Source organism: Pantherophis guttatus, chromosome 1 (genome assembly GCF_059756535.1).
Source record: "Pantherophis guttatus breed Tessera chromosome 1, ASM5975653v1, whole genome shotgun sequence".
NCBI classification, from domain to species: Eukaryota; Metazoa; Chordata; class Lepidosauria; order Squamata; family Colubridae; genus Pantherophis; species Pantherophis guttatus.
This window is the reverse complement of record NC_142063.1, coordinates 251015456-251035696: the sequence shown is the minus strand read 5'-3', so window position 1 is coordinate 251035696 and position 20241 is coordinate 251015456. Positions and strand designations below refer to the sequence as shown.

General features: G+C 35.0%; 2 protein-coding genes across 7 annotated transcripts in view; both read left to right on the top strand.

Annotated features, from left to right (window-relative positions):
* Window positions 1-11948, top strand: part of FAM184A (family with sequence similarity 184 member A) — a 54717-nt gene extending 42769 nt beyond the window's left edge. For 2 of the 5 annotated variants that reach the window (XM_060692193.2, XM_060692191.2), the window contains 4 exons: window positions 2672-2789; window positions 3508-3612; window positions 8605-8804; window positions 10303-11948. In XM_060692193.2, coding sequence (XP_060548176.2) covers window positions 2672-2789; window positions 3508-3612; window positions 8605-8804; window positions 10303-10384 — 505 coding nt within the window. In that variant the 3' untranslated portion in view covers window positions 10385-11948. Of the gene's footprint in view, window positions 1-2671; window positions 2790-3507; window positions 3613-8604; window positions 8805-9580; window positions 9672-10302 lie in introns of all 5 variants that reach the window. The other 3 variants (XR_015731408.1, XR_009622705.2, XM_060692194.2) reach the window with 3 other exon arrangements.
* Window positions 11949-16564: 4616 nt separating this feature from the next.
* The window catches only part of MCM9 (minichromosome maintenance 9 homologous recombination repair factor), a 37522-nt gene continuing 33845 nt past the window's right edge, over window positions 16565-20241 (top strand). The window contains exons 1-3 of one of the 2 annotated variants that reach the window (XM_034418695.3): window positions 16565-17034; window positions 18468-18639; window positions 18945-19262. In XM_034418695.3, the coding sequence (XP_034274586.2) occupies window positions 18953-19262 (310 nt within the window). In that variant the 5' untranslated portion in view covers window positions 16565-17034; window positions 18468-18639; window positions 18945-18952. The remainder of the gene's footprint in view (window positions 17035-18467; window positions 18640-18944; window positions 19263-20241) is intronic. The other variant, XM_034418694.3, reaches the window with a different exon arrangement.

Genomic DNA, 20241 nt, shown 5'->3' with positions numbered 1-20241 from the left:
CAGGCATATTTACTCGATCCACTAGAATGGGGAGGCAGGAAATGCTATGGGTCCCCTCTCCTAAGGAGGTCCATCTAGCAGGATCAAGAAGGGCCTTCTCCATGGTGGCTCCCTCCCTTATCCCTGCAGAAATAAGATTGACCCACACTTTTAGAGTCTTTCACAAGGCCCTGAAGACATGGTTCTGCCAACAGGCCTGGGGACCCCAGAGTGATAGGGAGCCAATTAAGTGGCTAGTCTGATTGTTGTTGCCGGGAGGGGGGGGAGCAGTATTGTTTTGGTATTAAGATTTCATCCTTGTAAACTGCCCAGAATCACAGAATGAGTTGGGCAGCTATTTTTTTAAAAAAATAAATAAATACCACCATTTAATACATCCTTTCATTAGGACTGAACATCACACTAAAGATGCTTGGTAAGCCTCTTATTTTATTTTTGTGCCTCTGGTTAAATTGATGCAATATTTTTAAAACTAATAACTCCCATATTACATAATGTTGTTTATATTAATGGTTTTAATTAACTGTGTCTTCCCACAAACATCTATGCCACCGTATATTTCTGTGTTTCATGTTTCTCTTTGTAATGTTAATTTCATTACACTGAAGCTATGTCTTCTAATTAAGTTTCCAGTTTACTTTCCCAATTATTAAGCACTATCTTATCTTACAATAGTCTACATTCTCATATCTTTTTGGATACTTTTATTATTGGAGAAAAATATAATGTCTTTAGAAAAAAATGCAGCTAAGGGCCTTTTAAATTCTCAAGTGTTATGGTTACTGACTAATAATTATTGGATATCTTTACAGTGCAAGGACATAATAGATTGTAAACTCTTGCCCAGCTCTTATTCATCTGAGTCTGAAGCTTAGAGAATAATGTACAAGCAAAGTTAAATAGCTGTTTATATAGGTATGCTTCTTTTAAAATGGTAAGATTCCATTTGTAATGAAATTTGAACTGACAAACTGCCTGAAATAATACTTTTTTCTATTTAAGTTTTGCTTCTTGTAATAAAGAAGCATAGAGCTTTCTGTAAGTCAGAAGAATAGTCTAAACCAGCGGTCCTCAACCTTTCTAGTTCTGCAGACTGGCAGCAGCAAAGGTGAGGGAAGAGGGAATGGTTTTCTGCGTGTGCCTGTCACTTGCGCAAATGGAGCTTCGTGTACTCGCACACTTGCTTGCCGCTTGCACGTTCCAAGGGTTGGGGAATCTGGTCTAAACTGCCTCTTCAAAAGACGATAGAAGATTTTTGTTCAATATATTAATATTTATCATAAAATATAATGAAATCAAAATTAGTTTTACTACATAATAACCCAAACTTAAAGCACTAGCTTTGGAGCCATGACCACAAATAAAAGCTGCAGATTTTAATGAAGTATAAAAGTATTTCATAAAAATTTTTAAACTTTCCAAATATAGTCTGTCTGTAATTAGGGAATAAGAGAGTTCCGTTACTGTATGAGCCTGACTGATAGAAAATATGCTAAATAATAGTGAACCTAAGATGTTCTAGGATTAAGCTTGAGGGGATAGTGTCAACAACTTTTATGAATGCTGGTAAACAGAAAACCTGTTTAAAATTATGAAGGACTTTTAAAACCAAAGCAGAATTTCAAATTATGTATAGTAAGAAAAAGGCAATTGGTATATTTAATATATATTTAGCATAATACAATCTGAACGTCTCTTGCATACTCTGCATCAACTCGGATTCATAAATTGACACTAATCGAGCCAGATACTGTATTCTAAACTATCTTTCCATTGGGCCACAGAGCAAGTTGGCAAAAGGTCTTCTGCATCTATTAAAGTCATTTGAGAGGATAAAATCCAGCTTTCAGAATGTTTGCCCTATTCATTTATATGGCTGCCCATCTTTCAACCAACTCTGGGCAGCTACCGATTAAAAATTAAAAGACATATAAAATCATTTTAAAACCATAAAACTCAGCCGATTAAAACATTAAAAGCAACAAAAACTTGATGCCAGCCAATTAGTTCTAATGTGTGTCCCAGCACTTGGGGGAAAACCTGATCTTTATATATATATGAAACCCCATCTGGTTCTTCAACTGCATCCAGATCAACGCACCTAATAATCCATATGAATCCATCATATCAGCATATAGCTTCAGTTTGTTCAATGTTTACCCTTGTCTGTTAGAATCCATATAAAAGTCCAAAACCAGATAGCAATCTGAAAGGTTAATTCAAAAATTATTAACCTTTCTACAAATTCAAGGCTCTGTTTTTTTGGCCTTTCAGTATTTTTCTGTAAATTAATTTATTTTCACTCACTCCTTTAATGCTTCTTCACTGTCTTTTTAGAACTTTTCTGCAATTTTCTTAATTTCTGCTTTCATTCTGTGGTGTTTTGACTGCTTATACTAACTTGTTTTTTTTTTTTAGTTCTTAGCATGATACTTTCTCACTCAGTTGATTTATAATAATTTAATTATTAAGGTTATGTTGTTTTAATTATAAATTAGGACATTTTCTTTAGCATAACCAACAAAAAGATGTTTATAGGTATAAATCTATACCTCTTTTTATATATAATAGATTTATTTATTGAATTAATCTAATAATATGGATTTACAGTGTTATCTTTTAACTTTGACTCATTATTAATGCATTGGTGATACTTTTGTCTTCTATAAAGTTTAGAAGAAATGGAAGATAAATATCAAAACAGGGAACCAAGGCCAGAAGACCTGCAGCTTATTGCAGAGCTGAAAGACCTGATTGCTGAGAGGGATCAGCTGATAAAGAAGCTGATTGTAAGATAATTTGGTGGCCTTTGTTTTGAGCATATGAGATGCTAGTATTTTTTATCAAATATTCCAAACATCTATTATATGTGAAAGACAATAATCTAAATGAAAGTGACTTTTAGTTTTAATCTCAATTATCTAAACTGCACACACAATTCCATATCTCTTTTTGTACTCTTAAGCAGTTGTTCATAATTTAGCCTTTAAAATAATTTAATTCTTTTTAATCTCTCTATTCTGTTTAGAACAGATATGTACTGGAAATGTTACTTACTAGAATTGTATCTTTTGTATTATAGATCACAATGCTTGAGAAATTTTAAAACACTGGGGGGGAGGGTACCTTTTCCTTCCTGGTTGGCATCTATATAAACCATATTTATTTTAATATGTTTTCTAATGTATCTTCTGAATTATGCTGATAAGAAATTTGCTAATATGAACCATTTGCAGCTTCCTGTATCACAATACAGGAGAGCAAAAATTTGTCTTATAGAGTCTTTGAACTCAATGCAAAGTGAGAATACTAATGCTGCTATAGAGGATTATAGGAATGCCACAAATTATTACATAAATGGAACAAATGTTGCCAATCTTAGTTCAGCTTGAACAATTTCATATTTGAAGTGAAGATTTTTTCTGTGAATAAAGTTTGGTCATACTAGCTAAATAATCACAACTGAATATATCGAAAACAACATGAACATATTCTTTCCTTTATTAGGATGACAAAAAATTCTATCAACTGGAACTAGTCAATAGGGAGACTAACTTCAACAAAGTTTTTAATGCAAGTCCTAATGTTGGCGTTATTAATCCTCTAGTAAAGGTATGGAACATAATTATTACCTTAAAAGTAGAAAATGTGGGTTGCTAATATTACAAATAACAGAAGTCCATTAACAAACACTAGGCAACAACACAGGTTGGGAATAAGTAAGGTTTTCATAATATGGGAAATTTTTTTTAGTGAAAAATATAAGTTTTTATGTGATTTTATACAGTAAAACTATGGCTGTTAGGGGATTTTTCTGATGTGTATAATTTAGAGTAATAGGTTTTAAACAGGATATATGTGTGCTTGTATAGTATATTTGTTTAACATAGGATATATTTTCTTTTTAAAGCAACATTTCCTTAGACTCACACTCAATCCCTGGTTACTTCCTGCCATCCGTTAATTCTCTTAGCAGCAATACATAGAGATTATTTCATGCTGCTATTTTTTTTACTTCCTGACCTCCTCTATAGGCTGTTGATGAGCCATCCAAGCACTAATTTATTTTGAGCTTGTTTAGCATTTGAGGTGGTTCTATCATCTATGCGGGTACTGTATTTTAGAATAGTTTATATTTTATTTCTCAGAAAGTTTGTTCCTGACAATTTTCTCAAACTACATTGCTCATTATACCCATTTTCGCAACTGCACTTTGATTGCTAATATCCTGTTTCAAAATCAAATTTTGATATTTATTTGGTTTAGCATTTACTAACACTGTAGTTAATTAGACAGGAAAACTTAGTAAAAAGTATCAGTATAAGATTGCTTCTCTTCCTTCTTCTGGAGCTTCTGTTGTAACAAAGTCTCTTCCTTGAAAAGAAGAAATACTTTGTTACATAGCAGCAATTCTGGACTCAGACTATTATCTTATTTGCAGTTATGTCTCTTAAATCCTTTGCAGATTAGCATTCCAGTGTTGTGGAATGTATTTTCTTTAGTAAATTGTTATAAGAGAACCAAATGCCTCTCCCAGAAGAAAAAGCAATGGAATCCATGTTAGTCCAGAGGAAAAAACTCAAAATCCACAGTTGAAGAATACTTGGAATTATTGGATTGACTTGAAGTATCAAAAACTATGGAAATCATGTGCTATATTCTGTTTCAGTACATAAAGTAAATGATATTTAATGTTCAGAAATATGAATAATTATTGCTAAACTAATTCAAGATTTTGCTATATAGTACATTTTCTATAAAAAAATATTTGTGCCATCAAATGAATTATCTTTTTATACTTCTTAATATGGTGCTGAGTTAATGATGCACCACATTGCTTCCCATTTTCTACAATTGTCATCTATTTTTCATTTACATTTTATAGAGGATTGCAGTGATTATTTCCAGTTGATGTTCTCATAGCACTGGCTATAATGCAGAAAGTAAACATCTTTTTAGAATCTCATACTTGATTTAAGTGTATTCTGTCTTCCTGTAATGGAACCCTTTAACATTGTTACATACATGTGTTTAATTTTTATTGTGTAAGATATGAACACTACAATTTTGATTTGAAACCTGTTTATCTTTTTCTATACTCAAATATAAACTTACTTCTTGATTTTTTAATTTTTTTGTCAATTTTGGCACTGAAAATACCTTTACATCCTCTCTTTAATTTAATTATATTTTTCAAACCATCTTTTCTAGACTTTTGATTCAAAAAGAGAAGGAAAGCAAGCAGTTGAAATGGGTCTGTGCCCAATTAAAAATAATTAAATGGGTCTGCTCTTGAATTATTGTAGAATGAGTCTATTCCAATATACGTTTCAAAATGTAACCAAAAGGAAAAGAAAGTAAATTGAGGAGTATTGTAAGGATTGTAGCATTAAAACTGGATCCTGTGTGTTTATTATTCAAATGTAATCTCTGATAGGTTTAATAAGATTTGCCTTGTGTTTTATAAGTAAAATCTGAGCAGAGAGGAAGACTGATACAAAATGTGTATACAATCAGAAATGCATGGCAGACTATAGAAAAAAAAATATCCTTTCTACGTTATCCCTTACTCAATAGCATGTTTTCTGCACTATACTTCTATGTTTTGTTAATTAACCTCCCCCCCCACACACACAATAAAATACTGTGAAACTAGAGAAAATAGCAAAGCACTGTTGCAGTGTTTCAGATTTCATTTGTTTATTAGTAATTTGCTTTTAGTAGGTTTTTCTCACTCTACTTCTAATAGGAAGATGGTTAACTCCTTCTGTTGTCTCTGCAATTCTGAGGGAAAAATATAATTACCAAACTCCTTTCATTGACATGATTGGGTTTTTTTAATATAGCAGAATATTATTTTTTATAAAACCATGAAAGAATACATACATATATATATACATACATACATACATACATAGTAAAATTAAGAATGGCTTTAAAGAATTTAAAAATACTGTGCCAACTTGAATCAACAGTAAACAGTTACCAGGATCTTCAATCTAAAATTAAAAGGCTATCTCCAGTGGAGGATCGTTTTGATTGTAAACAGGAAGCTGCACCCTAGAGAATTATGCTGCTAACTAAAATAGTGTTATATGTTTAGTTCTGTGAGGAATCTTTCAGGTAAAATTATAGCAAAGCATTGCTTTGCAAGGTGACATGGCTTTTGTGTGGAAGCAACCTAAAACTGAAAAAGTAAGAGATCTTCACTAAAACTATTTAATTGGGGGAAAATTCTTCCATTTAAACTAAAATAAAATGAAGGAAATTAGACTGCATTAATTATCTACCCAAAATAAGAATTCTTACAACATTTTATTATAGAGTGTTTAAAAAGAGGTAATATCAATTAATGCCAAAAAATTACTTGTTATATAAAATTCTTAGTACATGGCTATAGAAATCCAATAAATAAATCATGTTAATAAAAGATAACAGTGAATTGTTTTCTGATATGGAAAAACCTTGAGACTGAGCTTAATGCCAAAATCTCCACTATATTATTATAAACACTAAAAGGGGGGGGACCCCTATTAAATAGTATAAATAAGTATTCAATTTTTGACTCCCCCCTTCTTGGTGCAGCAACCGAGGTACTGTATTTTTTAATATAAACTTTACAATCCATCCTGTGTTTGTGTTACACTTTACTGTTGATACTATACCTGCTAGTATATATGAAGTTGTTTTGTTAAACAACTTTTGTTTAACTAATAAAATTTAGTTAAAATCTATTATGTATATAAATAGGCCCTATTTCTTTTAATAGAATTAAATAGTTTTTGGCCAGAGTAATTGAGGTTGGGCCTCTTCTCTGCTTGATCTTAACCTTGATTTAAACATACCCTGGCAGCTTGACAGCTATTTTAAACATATGTCCAAACTTATCATGTTAGGGATGGTGATTGGTTTTTATTTTCCAATTAACAGGTGATGTTTGATAGGAGAGGGAAAAAAAATAGAGAAATTCAGTAATCCCTTGGGCCAATCCTTAACTTGGCCCACACTAATTAAGGGGAGTCCTATTTACAAGCCAAAAGGGACACGGTGGCTCAATGGCTAAGACGCTGAGCTTGTAGATCGAAAGGTCGACAGTTCAGCGGTTAGAATCCCTAGTGCCACCTAATGGGGTGAGCTCCTGTCCCAGCTTCTGCCAATCTAGCAGTTCAAAAGCACATAAAAAATGCAAGTAGAAAAAATAGGGATCACCTTTGGTGGGAAGGAAACAGCATTCTGTGTGCCTTTGGCGTTTAGTCATGCTGGCCACATGACCATGGAGACTTCTTCGGACAGCACTGGCTCTTCCGCTTTGAAACGGAGATGAGCACTGCCCCCTAGAGTCGGGAACAACTAGCACATATGTGAAAGGGAACCTTTACCTTTTACCTTTGTTTACAATCCAGGCTACTATAATAAAATAGGAATTGTCAATGGACTCAATAGATTATTTGCTGGAATATGTTTCTGTCAACTCAAGTTTATATAGTGCTTTTATTTTACAATTTATTTTATATTTTTATTCAAATTGTAATTTTAGTACTTAAAAAGTCTTAAATGCCATCAAGAGAACTTTGGCTATTGTGTAGTTTAATTTTTTTAATTAATTAAAAGTGATAGTACCCTCGCTGAGTGATGAAAAAAATCTTTAGTGCTTCCTGGGCCGCTTACAATATATTAACTGTTTATCATGGCTTGCTGTTAATTGATAAATTGGTTTTCCCATCTATTTGATCAAGAATATGTTCAAGAATATAAAAAATGAATTAGTTGTACCTGATAGACCATAATTATGTTTCAGATTATTCTGATTCTGAATCAGTACCTTCAACAAAGTAACAAAGAACAGATATATTTGAATGATATTGAAAATAGGGAGATGATTTTTCTGTGAAAATCTGAAGGTTGTAAAATTAAAACCCTTAATCCAATCAAAAGATTTGTAATTTTTGAAGAAGTATCTAATAAAATAGTTTACTTAAGGGGGGCGCTGTATGGCTGTTGGAAGCATTTTATGCAACTCTTCACTTATTTTTACTCACCTGGCAGAACATAAGAATTTGGTACCAATATGGCAACACCTGCTATATTCTCTCGCCAATTAAAGCCAGAAAAATAAAATAAATGAAAATTAAATATTTTTGTTGGAAGTTCTTTTTTCCCTGAGAAATGAAATGTACTGGACCAAACTTTGATTATAATCCTAGTTAGTTATTTGTTTTTTTAAAACTTTGTCACTTCCTATGAAAATATTTTGAAGCAGGATGTAATTCATTTTATGGCTATCAGGAACCATGATTATATAAGGAAATGACTGCAAATATAATAGAAAGTGAAATCAGTTTTTCTGATACACTTAAAACTTTCCATTTTTTTGGTTGGGAGATTCAAAATTATAATAACACAGTGTTAGTTTTAACAGAAAAGTAGTTTCCACTGTTCTTCAGGAATTGAAGCTAAATAAGCTAAATCTACTAAAATTATTGAAAAGTCAAGCATCGTATTGCAGCAATCCCCAAACCATTAATAAAGAATAATAATTTAAAACATCTCAGTAATTTCCTGATTTGTACACTCCCTTCCCTACATGTGTTATTTTTAATGCAGCAAAAGAAGAAGAATGATAGATCAGCAAACAGGTTTGTGAGTGTCCCCAATCTAAGTGCTTTGGAATCTAGTGGAGTGGGCAATGGACATGCTAACCGCCTGGACCCTATTCCTAATTCATCCATCCACGATATTGAGTTCAACAGCAGCAGACCACTTCCACAACCAATACCACCCAAAGAGCCCAAGATGGTTTTGAGGTGAGCAGAGCCTCACCAGTTTTTGGTTTTCTTTTTTTTTCCTAACTTGGAAAACAAAAATTGATTTCTTTTTAGTTGACCCCACCACCTGGTTTAAGAATACTGGAGTATGGATATTATTTTAGAATCATAATTTTCGCACTCTATTTTAAACCTCTTTATAGTATCCCTTTTTATTGTAAAGCTTGTTGAAATGTGATTCCCCCAATGTCTTATTTCCCTTAAAATTTCAAAGTGTTATATTATTACCAATACATTGTGTGCTTTCAGTTATTTACCTTTATGAACAATTGTGTTAAATGTTTGTTATTTCTACCTGCCCTTCAAGAGTATGTTACAATCCCCCAAATCAAAATGGTATTTTGTAACAGTGCTTCTAACAAAATATTTACCATATTAGATTTGTATCAATTTTCCTCACCACAGAAAAAATATTTTTCAAAAACAAGCTTTGAGTATATGTGAATATAGTATGTGCATGTATTACATACCATTTAATGCTATGCTTCAGCATTAAAATATCAAGCTCCACTTTGCATTACAATTGGAATATGTTTTATTATCTAACTGAAATATCATTATATAATGCTTGATATCCTGGAAAAGTAAATGTTTATTAATTCTGATTTAGTTCTGCTTTAATGCAATTTACAAAGCTGGGGCAGAAAATAGAATAGGAAGTTTGCATTATAATATTTTATTTCTTAACTTGAAATAGGAATCCCATAAAATGTAATCTTATTTTCCCTTTGCATGTAAAATGCATGTATGCTCAGACGCCATTAACAAGCATGTGCATGAATTCATGAATTGTGATGACGGAGTTTCCTTACAAATTATTGTGTTCCCTGATTTGTCCTATAAACGGTAGGGATTATTTTAACGTTCTAACTATAAAATTTAATTATACTAAAGCAATAAAGTATATATAGTGATTATATCATACAGTTTTACTTGATAATTGTGGGTAAAAAGTGAGCTTACTTTGTACTGAATCCCTTGTTCTATTGTATCTGATTCCATGTGCATGCAATTTCAATAATTTACTCTTGAGTGTGTAATATTTAACGTATGTAATTGTTCAGTGCCAGATAATTCAGCATGTCCTAAAGAATATGATGCTTGCATCATATTTGACAACTAACTTGACCAGAAGAAAAGGATGCTAAAAGAGGATGCTCTTTAAAAACAAACTTTCCCTTGCTCTTGCTTTTTTTTTTTTTTTTTTGACAAAAGCAGCAACTCCAATTTTTTTTTCCCCCAAAACACTATTTTTCTAACCTATTGTGTGGCTTAGTGACTTGTCTATGCTGCTGATGCTCTCCAATGGAGTGGATGACCGAAGGTTGAAAATGGGGAATTAAACTACCTCACAGACTAACGTGACTTTGAAATTATAAAAGTTGATTCTGTGCTGTTTTTGTATGCTTTTTCCAGGCAATTTGCACCTTGACTCTTGGTTGTGGGTTAAATCTGTCTTTTCTTTTTATGAATCTAGCCCTCCTCAGACTGAAGCTTCCCCAATGGCTTCACCAGATCCACAACGTCAGGAATGGTTTGCTCGTTACTTCACATTCTGAAAGATTATTTTGAATGGCACAGCATGGTGTGGACTGTACTGTTCATAATAGCATGACCTTAAAATAAACCCTTATGTGAAAAAAGCTTCCTTGTAATATGTCAAACACTGTGAATGAGAACGTATTTGTCTCTCTAATTTGAAAATGCACTCTATTTTATGTATACTTGTTGGAATCACTTGACATAGTTATATAAATGTGCTTAATGACACTTATTTTTATTTAAAATTGAAAAGTATTTAAACTTTGTAATTACTGCATAATAAAATTTCATAGAAGAAATGTAATCTTTCCTCCACTTTTCCTATAAATATGTATTTTCTTTAGTTTCAGAGAAGGTTTTCGCATCCCATTTCTCTCTCAAATGCAATTAATTGCATGGTTATTATATATTAAAATAAATTGTTAATTTAAAAATCAGACAATGGCAAAATATGTTTAAATCCATATATTTTTAATTAACTTAGAAAACTGACTTTAAAAATTGTGGTTGATTCTAAAAGTGGGGAAGATTGCTAAATTATAATAATATATAAAGCTAGGTGGTGATAAGATTATAGTAAGAAAAATGCCGGATATTTTAATGTTGAAATTCATCAACTTTTGTCATAAATATTTTATAAATACATGCAGAAACAATGCTCTTTAAACATTTAACATTTGGGGTTACCACATTAGGTAATGTTGTTATTAATAAAGTGAAATTTATGGAAAGCTGCATTTTGAGGATATTATCCTTTGGGAAAAACTCAGGCATTAATGAAAAAATAGTGCTAAACAAAATAATTATGCATAATAAAGCATGCAAATCTTTCATTGGAGTTCCAGCATAAATGTTAACATTTTTCTCTTCCATTACAAAATTTAAGCCATGATCATGTAATCTTTTTCAACTGGAGAATGAGCCTGATTTTCCACTCTATTACACCTGTCTTATAATTGTGCAGGTTTTCTGAGAGAAAAGATGTAATATACTGGCAAATCTGGTTTTTATATATTTTGTTGATACTATTGCTGTTATTTCCAAGATTACCACAATAAAAGTAACATTGGTAATCTCAGGGAGAAATTTTTCTTTCTTTTATGAATGTACTTTTAAGATCTGATCTTTGTATGCATAAAGGGGGAATAGGGAGATTGTGTGGTTATTTTAAAAACAGTTTTTATTCTTAGATACAAAAATATAGCTCTCCATTATTTCTGCTAAAGCCTGACTGCGTCTTCCCATTATGCAACAGCATAATCAACCAATGGTACCACCAATAATATAGTGAATTTTATATGTAGCATATGTACAAAAAATTTGTATGTTTTCATATAAAATGTCCTAATCAAACTTTTCAAATTGTATCTCCTGTAAACTCATCCTGAATGCTTCACTGGAAGCAATGTTCTAATGCTTTCCTGCTAATCTAAAGCAGTATTTAGCAGATATTCTATGGTCTGTGTAAAGGTATATATAGCCTTTACATTAGAAGAAGGCCATATTAAGTTAACGTTGGATTTCTTGGCTGTTACCTATAATAAAATATACTGGATAATTTTGCAATGATGATCCAAAATACTATTGTGTTATGTTTTTCTTCTTTAAAATTGAATGCTTTGTTTACCTTAATACCAAAAGATTGGGTGGACGGTGCCAGAATCCTGTAGCTAACATGTTGAATTAAAACTACTGGTAGGCAATCCCAAACTAAAGTAGATCCACAACCATGATAACTCATTTGATGACTTTTATCCAGTTGCCTTTTCTGAGCCCAGCTTCATATGGTTTTGTGGGACGAAAATGGAAGGATACTATATATATCATTTTAGGCTCCTAAGGAAAGATGGGATATAAGTCAAATGTTAAACTTCAAAACAATAATATTATTTTAGTGTTCTTGTTCACAATTTTTTTTTACTTTTTCTAGTGTTAATATCAGTGAAATCAACTTCTTGTCTTCTATACTGAAAATATGGAAGAAGACATGTTAATTTGCATAATATTTTACTCTGATGCTGCAACTTACTACAGGACAGAAACTCCTTTATCACAAAACACAAGTCATTTCTCCATACCAATTATAAATACAGTCCTCAAATTAATAAACCTTCAAAAAGTATTATCCAATCTGTTAGTGCATAGAAACTTGCTCTCATTTATATATGAAAACTATGGAAAACATTCAAAAGAGCTTTGCAAAGCAAATCGCTACAAGCAAAGCTCTTCTCCACAATATATTAAACAGTCACATCCTTTGGAAAGTTTGCATGGCTACTGCAAAAGCTGTTTCCAGGATGTGTACAGACATCTCAAACTGTGATAGCACCAAAGTAACTATATGGCTCAGGCAATGGGACACAGCCTTCAAAGCAGATTTACATGCTTTCCCAAGGTAGTTACTTTTTTTTATTATTATTTATTTATTTATTTATATGCCGCCCTTCTCCGGAGACTCAGGGCAGCTTACAAGGCATTAAGCAATAGCCTTCATACTTTTGTATATTTTATACAAAATCAGCTTCTTGCCCCCACAAACTGGGTCCTCAATTTACTTACCTTAGAAAGGATGGAAGGCTGAGTCAACCTTGAGCCTGGTGAGAATTGAACTTGCAGTAATTGCAGGCAGCTGGAAGCTAAATACTATCTTTAACAGTATCATTAGTCTGCTGCGCCACTCAGGCTCTTTAATACCTCAAGGATGAGTGTATCACCATGCCAACACACTTTGCAAGGCACCTTTTTCAAGATTTCACAAATCCTATTTTGTAGGAAGCTGAGAGTGAGCTTTAAAAAGCCTAGTCATTTCAATATGAGATGGCAAATAAATAGATGAAGTACTCTCCTTGCAGTCATTTTTTTCAACAATTTACTATAAAAATTCATAGTTTCCGATTATCCTTGAACGATACAATTTATTCACATTAACTTATAACATTCAACCTATACATGTAAAAGTTGTTCTGTAAATAGCATTCTGCTAATACTGTGATCTCCAATATGGCAACTTGGAATGCTAGTGCTCTTGCTATGCTGCCTTTTATAATTTTTTAAATTTAAAAAATGCATAATGAAGTTATTAGTCTCCAGAACTCTTTTAATTCTTGGAAGCACTTCTGGGTTATTCTAAAAGTTTACTTTTATAACAGCAGCTTAATTTAATGCACAGCTTTTAAGTATTAAATGTCGTATTTTGAAGCCACATACAGGACCTTCAAGACAACATACATTATGTGGCATCAACGTGTCACTTTCTAAAACAATCTATTTAATTGTTTGCCATCAGCCAAACAATGTAGGCTGGTGACCCCCAGGGGGAGGGCCTTCTCTGTGGGGGCACCTACCCTCTGGAATCAGTTACCCCCAGAGATAAGGAGAATCCAAGACCTCAGTGCCTTCTGCCGTGCCCTTAAAACCCACTTTTTCCAGCAAGCCGGGCTGGCTTAAGAAGAAATTTTTAAAAGTTTTAAATTGGTTTGTGATTTTTAATTCTTGGGCCAAATTTATATATATTTTAAATGTTTTTTAATATTTGTATTTCATGTTAATTCTGGCTGTACACTGCCCTGAGTCCTCAGGGAGAAGGGCGGTATATAAATTGGAAATAAAATAAAAATAAATAATAAAAGCATACAAATGATTTATTATAAGAAAACAGCATAGGTTTTATTACTGTACTCTTAGTTTCATTTCTACAAACACTGGTAGATTGAGAAATCTATTTTACCTGTATTACCTTTTTACTTTGCAAACTTTTTAAAACACGACAAGGAATATCACACTATCATAAACCGATAGTTTATCAGATAGTTTACTTGCTCCTTTCCTTGTAAGGTCTTATTGAAGGAATTTATTTATTTATTTATCGTATTTGTATACCGCCCTACTCCCGAAGGACTCAGGGCGGTGAACAGCCAAAATAAAATACAGAGACATACAAAAGTTAAAAACTATTAAAAACAGATTAAATAATTTAGGCTCAAAAAATTAAAAGTATCCAATTTATCTAAAAAACATTTAAAACCCAATTTAAAAGCCAATTTAAAAGGGAGTTAGGCCAGACCAGCCTGTTGGAATAAAAACGTTTTTAGGGCGCGGCGGAAGATGCGTAAGTCTTGGATCCTCCGTATCTCCGGGGGCAGCTCGTTCCAGATGGCAGGTGCCCCCACAGAGAAGGCTCTCCCCCTGGGGGCCGCCAGTCGACATTGTTTGGCCGACGGCACCCTGAGGAGCCCCTCTCTATGGGAGCGAACTGGTCGGTGAGAGGCTACTGGTGGCAGAAGGCGGTCTCGTAAGTACCCTGGTCCTGAGCCATGGAGCGCTCTAAAGGTGGTAACCAAAACCTTGAAGCGCACCCGGAAGACCACTGGGAGCCAGTACAGCTCGCGCAGGAGGGGGATCACATGGGAGCGTCACATCGCTCCCGTCACCACCCGCGCGGCCACATTCTGGACCAGTTGGAGCCTCCGGGTGCTCCTCCAGGGGAGCCCCATGTAGAGAGCATTGCAATAATCCAGGCGTAAGGTGACAAGGGTGTGAGTGACCGTGTGTAACGAGTCCCGATCCAGAAAGGGACGCAACTGGCGAATCAGGCGAACCTGATAAAAAGTCCTCCTGGCTACGGCCGCCATATGCTCTTCTAAAGACAGCCGCGAGTCCAGGAGGACGCCCAAGTTGCGAACCCCATCTGTGGGGGCCAACAACTCGCCCCCAATAGTCAGAGATGGCGCCAACTGACTATATCGGGACGTCGGAAACCACAGCCACTCGGTCTTGGATGGGTTGAGCCTGAGTCTGTTCCTCCCCATCCAGATCCGTACGGCCTCCAGGTATTGCTGTGTTTTATTACTCAAGCACTCTACTTCATTTACAACATTTGGCAAAGATTGTTCTACAAACAATGCTTCTGAACCTTAAAGCTATCACATCTAAAAGAAAAAAGCTAGTTTTAAAGTTTGCTTTGAAAATCCAGCCATTTTGACTGTCAAAGCTAGAATGCTCAAACTATTCCTATATCTTGGACCTACTCCAATATTTCTTCTAGAATTTCTTACTGTACAGTTGCCCTACTTGACATTTTCCAGTGGGATCAGATGTCATTTTCAGTTTGTAATTGTTGGCTTTTAAATGATATACAACTGTAATGGAAAAACCTGTTAGAAGCAGGAAACGTCTGGAAGTTTTTACAAGGACAATTATAGGACAACAGACTGACTAGGTGGCTCAGTGGCTAAGACTGAGCTTGTTGATCAGAAAGATTGACGGTTGGAATCTCTAGTACAGGTCTCCTGCATGAGCAGGGGGTTGGTCTAGATGACCATCAAGGTCCCTTCCGTTACTGTTACTTATTCTGAAGTTTCCATCACTACTACCACTTAATGATACAGAAAAGGTCCAAAAATATTTGCAAGGCTTTTTGTTTATTCATGCAGTCATCCAATCCCTTCCATATGAGCCTATAAACTCAGACTGACATAATTTCCCATGAAGAAATGCTGGCTACTGATTCCCAGAAAGGTTTGTTGTATCCTGCAGTATTTTTTCCACTGTACTGCCTCTTCAAAAAAATGCACTCATGTAACACTTCTTATAAACTAAATCAAGTAAAAAACAGCAGTGTAAAATCGGAGACACAGCAATAGAAAAATATTCAGCTCTTCTAATTCTAGGGCCGCATGTGTATTTATTAACTGATACCAACTCAGTAGGAACCCTAAAGACAGTTGATAACAAAAAAGTAAAATCCTGGGACATGAGGATCATTGCTCGTACTTCCAAAACAGGATTCAAGTCTTAACCTTCCGGAGGTTTCACCGTTTTTCCTCCTTGTGCCTTAATCGACAAAGCTCTCTTCGCACTATAGTACTTTTGGTGTGTGTTTGTGCCTTCTAGACAGCGATTCCTGGCAACTGCCTGAACAAGCCCCTGCGGTTTTCTTGGCAAGATTTAGCGGCTTTGCCCTTCCTGCTTTTTCCTAGTGCTCTGAAAATGACCAGCTCAAGGCAGGACGAGAATTTATGGTCTCTCCTGGTACCTTAACCCCTACAGCGAATTTTACTGAACCAAAAATAATATAAAGAACAGATGGCGGCGGGGAGGTGGGGAAACAGCGATAATTAATTTCTGCTTTTTTTCCTTTCCGGTCTGCAAGAGAAACAGCGCTCTGCTCCCCCCCCCCACACCACACCCCACCCGGCAAAATCCCGGTGGCTTCCCGTTGCCTAACGACGGCTTCAATTCCCAGTCTCCAATTTTAAAGTTCAATACTGCAGCCCACCTGCTCCACCTCACGCCTATTCACGGACTAGCAGTTTATTACAACGCAGTCAAAGAAGTGAACTACTGAGGACGGAGCCGGCAAGCCTGGCGCTTTTTCTTCGAAGGGCTTCATTTATACTCAGCTTGGCCAATCGTCGCCCCCCACCCATCCCACCCTCGCGCCCAGGGGCAGCACAGACAGATCGACGGCGTCGGCGCCCCAGCAGTCCGAAAAAGAAAGTCGCCCGCCCTTTCCCCGCCTGTCATCCAGCGGCGGAGCCGGAGGAGAGGAGCCAATCTTCGCCGGTCCCGCCTCCTCCTCCTCCTGCCGGCTGGTTCCTGCCGCTCCCTTTTGCCGCCAGATTGGTAAAAGGTTTTCCCGCCAGCTCTAAGCTTCGCCATGCGGATGGTAAGTCGCGTGGCGTGAGAGGGAAGCGTCGCGCCCCGGGGAGTTCGCGCTGCTCCACTTTTGTAGCGCGGCCCCCTATTTCTCCTTCGCCGACCCGCATTAACCCGCCGGCGTGAAACTTGAGGGCCAAACTTCGCCTTTCCTCTTAATTTAGCCGCTCGGGGCTTTCCCGCCCCTCCTTCAGCCCCGCCCACATCACTTCTGATTCTCTAATCGGGTTTTCTACAATAGCAATAGCACTTAGATATATAGACCGCTTCACGGTGCTTGACAACCTTTCTCAGCGGTTTACAGAGTCAGCATATTGCCCCCAACAATCTGGGTCCTTATTTTACTGACCTCGGAAGGATGGAAGGCTGGGGGTTGGGGTTGGGGGGAGAAATGTATTTGAGCTCAGAAGGCTAAATTGGAGCGGAACTTGCGCCAAATGCAGCCTTGGGACACACACACACACCCCTACACACGTACACATATAGAAACAAACCACACTCACCTGAAGATTGAACTCTAAAAACTGGGGGAGGAGCAAAAATCTTTTTGAAATATGATGCTGCCCTACCTTTTCGAAATGTTTAGTTCACATTCTTATATATTTAGTTGTTCCATACTATACTGCATTCAGGACTACTCAGAATTATTTTTTTACCAGTTTGGTAGATCTCCTTTTCTGGAAAATACCATTTTTTCCCTCGTTATTTGATTTTAAATATGCCTGGCATAATATAAGTAGCTGGTTAGACCAGTAATTATAAAGCACTAAAATGAGTACATTTAATAAAATTAAAACTAAATGTTGCAAGTTGATAATCCAATAATTGAAATGAAAATGAAAACAGAGGGAGCAGCAGAGATAAACAAAAACTGGGTCTGAAATTGCAGTTAATCTAACAAACTATTTTTTTGCTTCTGTTGGCCAGATTATTGTGGAAGGCCTGATACAATCTTTAATATGGCTCTACAGCTACTAAATGCTCACAAGAATGCTCAGGGATCCTTTCATGAAGATCTGATTGAAATCACACTAAAAGCAACAGTTTTTAGTGCCTAATTCTGTCTAATTCCTGAGGAGTAAGAGGATTTTTTTCTGTTCACTGTTTCACATATATTTATTTGTCTGCAAATTAGGAATGTTTCAAATTTTATGATATTTTTTTCTGTTAACAAGAAATGTTTTCTTCCTACTCTGGAGTTACTGCTCTGTTATACTGTTTCTTATGAAACTTCAACGCTTTAAAAACCAGAAATATAAAAAAGAACTTTTAAAAATTGAAGCTCTTCCAAACTAGATTTCTCTTATAGAATCACAGAATTTTACAGGAGATCCAGCTATCAATAATAATTCATTCGTAGTTCCCCCAATTCTGTTATTTCTCTTATCTAAATAAATTCAGCAAGAAGGATAAGTTATAAGACCTTTTCTTGGTTACCATCAGGAGCTATTCATCTGGAAGAACCCTTTTTCAAAGAGAAGAACACTTTTTTTTTACTGTGACCCTGAGAAGATCATTGAAGTTCTGCCCTTCCGTACATGAATAAACATTGTTTGAAAGTACTAATATGCCAACTGAACCCAAGATGAGTTGATTCCTCAGCTACTACTGCATAGTATGTTTACCTTTGATTATTATTTGATTTGTACAGCTTTTGCATTTCTGAGTCAAATTTGTGAGCCATATAATTTGATTAAATACATATATACATACAGGGTATGGACATAAATATTATCATTGAAATGTGCTGGCCAGGAGACAATAAAAAGGTTTTATCCAAGAAAGGAAGCAAAATAGAGAGCAAGGATTCAGGGGAAGAACTGAAACATAATGATGAAGCAAATTAATTTTATGCAATGCGCTAGAAGCATAATTTAATTAAGTTAGTTTAATATTGTCTTGTATCTCTTCTAATTATAGGATTTGCGATGGTTTTAACTACAGAGCAAATAAACCTGATTGGACAAGTATTTGAATCATATATTCTGGCATATCACCAAAATGACATCTTGCAGATTTTAAGGGAAAAAGATGATGACGCCCATTACCCAGTTATTGTTGATGCATTGACACTTTTTGAAACCAACATGGAAATTGGTGAATATTTTAATGCATTCCCTAATGAAGTGCTTCCTATTTTTGATAATGCATTGCGTAGAGCAGCTGCGACAGTATGTCAGTCAGCTTCCCAAGCTCAGGAATTCATCATTAAACAGAACCTCCATGCCAGAGTATCAGGTAAATTGCATTTCTTGTGATTCATACAAATCTTGGTTAGCTTTGTAAAAAGTCTGTATTATGTAGCAAGTGTAAATGTACTTTTATAGCAAGACTGTGCTTTTCATTAAGATAGCCTTACTGCACCTGCCAAACTTGAACAATAACTTTCATAATTTCCAATTAGTATTGGTAGCTGAGGATAATTGGAACGATTTTTAGCTGGAAAAGGCTAATTTACAGAATTCAAATCCAGGAGCAAAACTGCTGACCAGACTATTGAGAATAGGGATCAAGACGCTTTTTCTTGGTCCTTTCTCAAGAGGTTTGGGATGGTTTATGGAAATTCTATGCTGATGCGCGCACACTCTGTCTTCCTTTTCTTCTTTCACTGGTAATTTTCAATATACCTCCCCAGTTCCAAGGCTTTTTATTTATATATCTATATCTTTATTTATATCTACAGTACCGTTGATGGCATGCTCTTTTTCCAGTTTCAGTTCAGTGATTTAATTTCTTTCCTTCACAACAGTCAACACTCCTAGTCAGCCTTCATATCTCTTAAAATTTGTTAAACAAATTGGATGGATGGATAGACAGACAGACAGACAGACAAATAGATATAAAAATATATCCACTCTGATTATATTTTATTTCTAGATTCCAAATGCTTGTTTGATGCTTTTTTTTTTTACAAGAGAGGCTGGTAGTTCTTTGAAACATTGTATCTCTTTGTCTTGACATGATTAACCTGTGTTTTAAAATAGGTCACATAGCTTAAGCCAATTAATAGAGGGGAGAGGACGTTACAAGGAAAATAAGGGAAAACAAAACTTCCTTATTAATTTTATAATCTATAAAATTAATATAAGAGTATAGTATAATCTGAATCTATAGAAATAAAAGGTAGCCTCAAAAAGGAGCAGCAGTTCTGATGAAATATTTTTTTTTGTTTTAAAAATTATGTTTTATGAAGTAATTTCAGATGAATTAACCCACT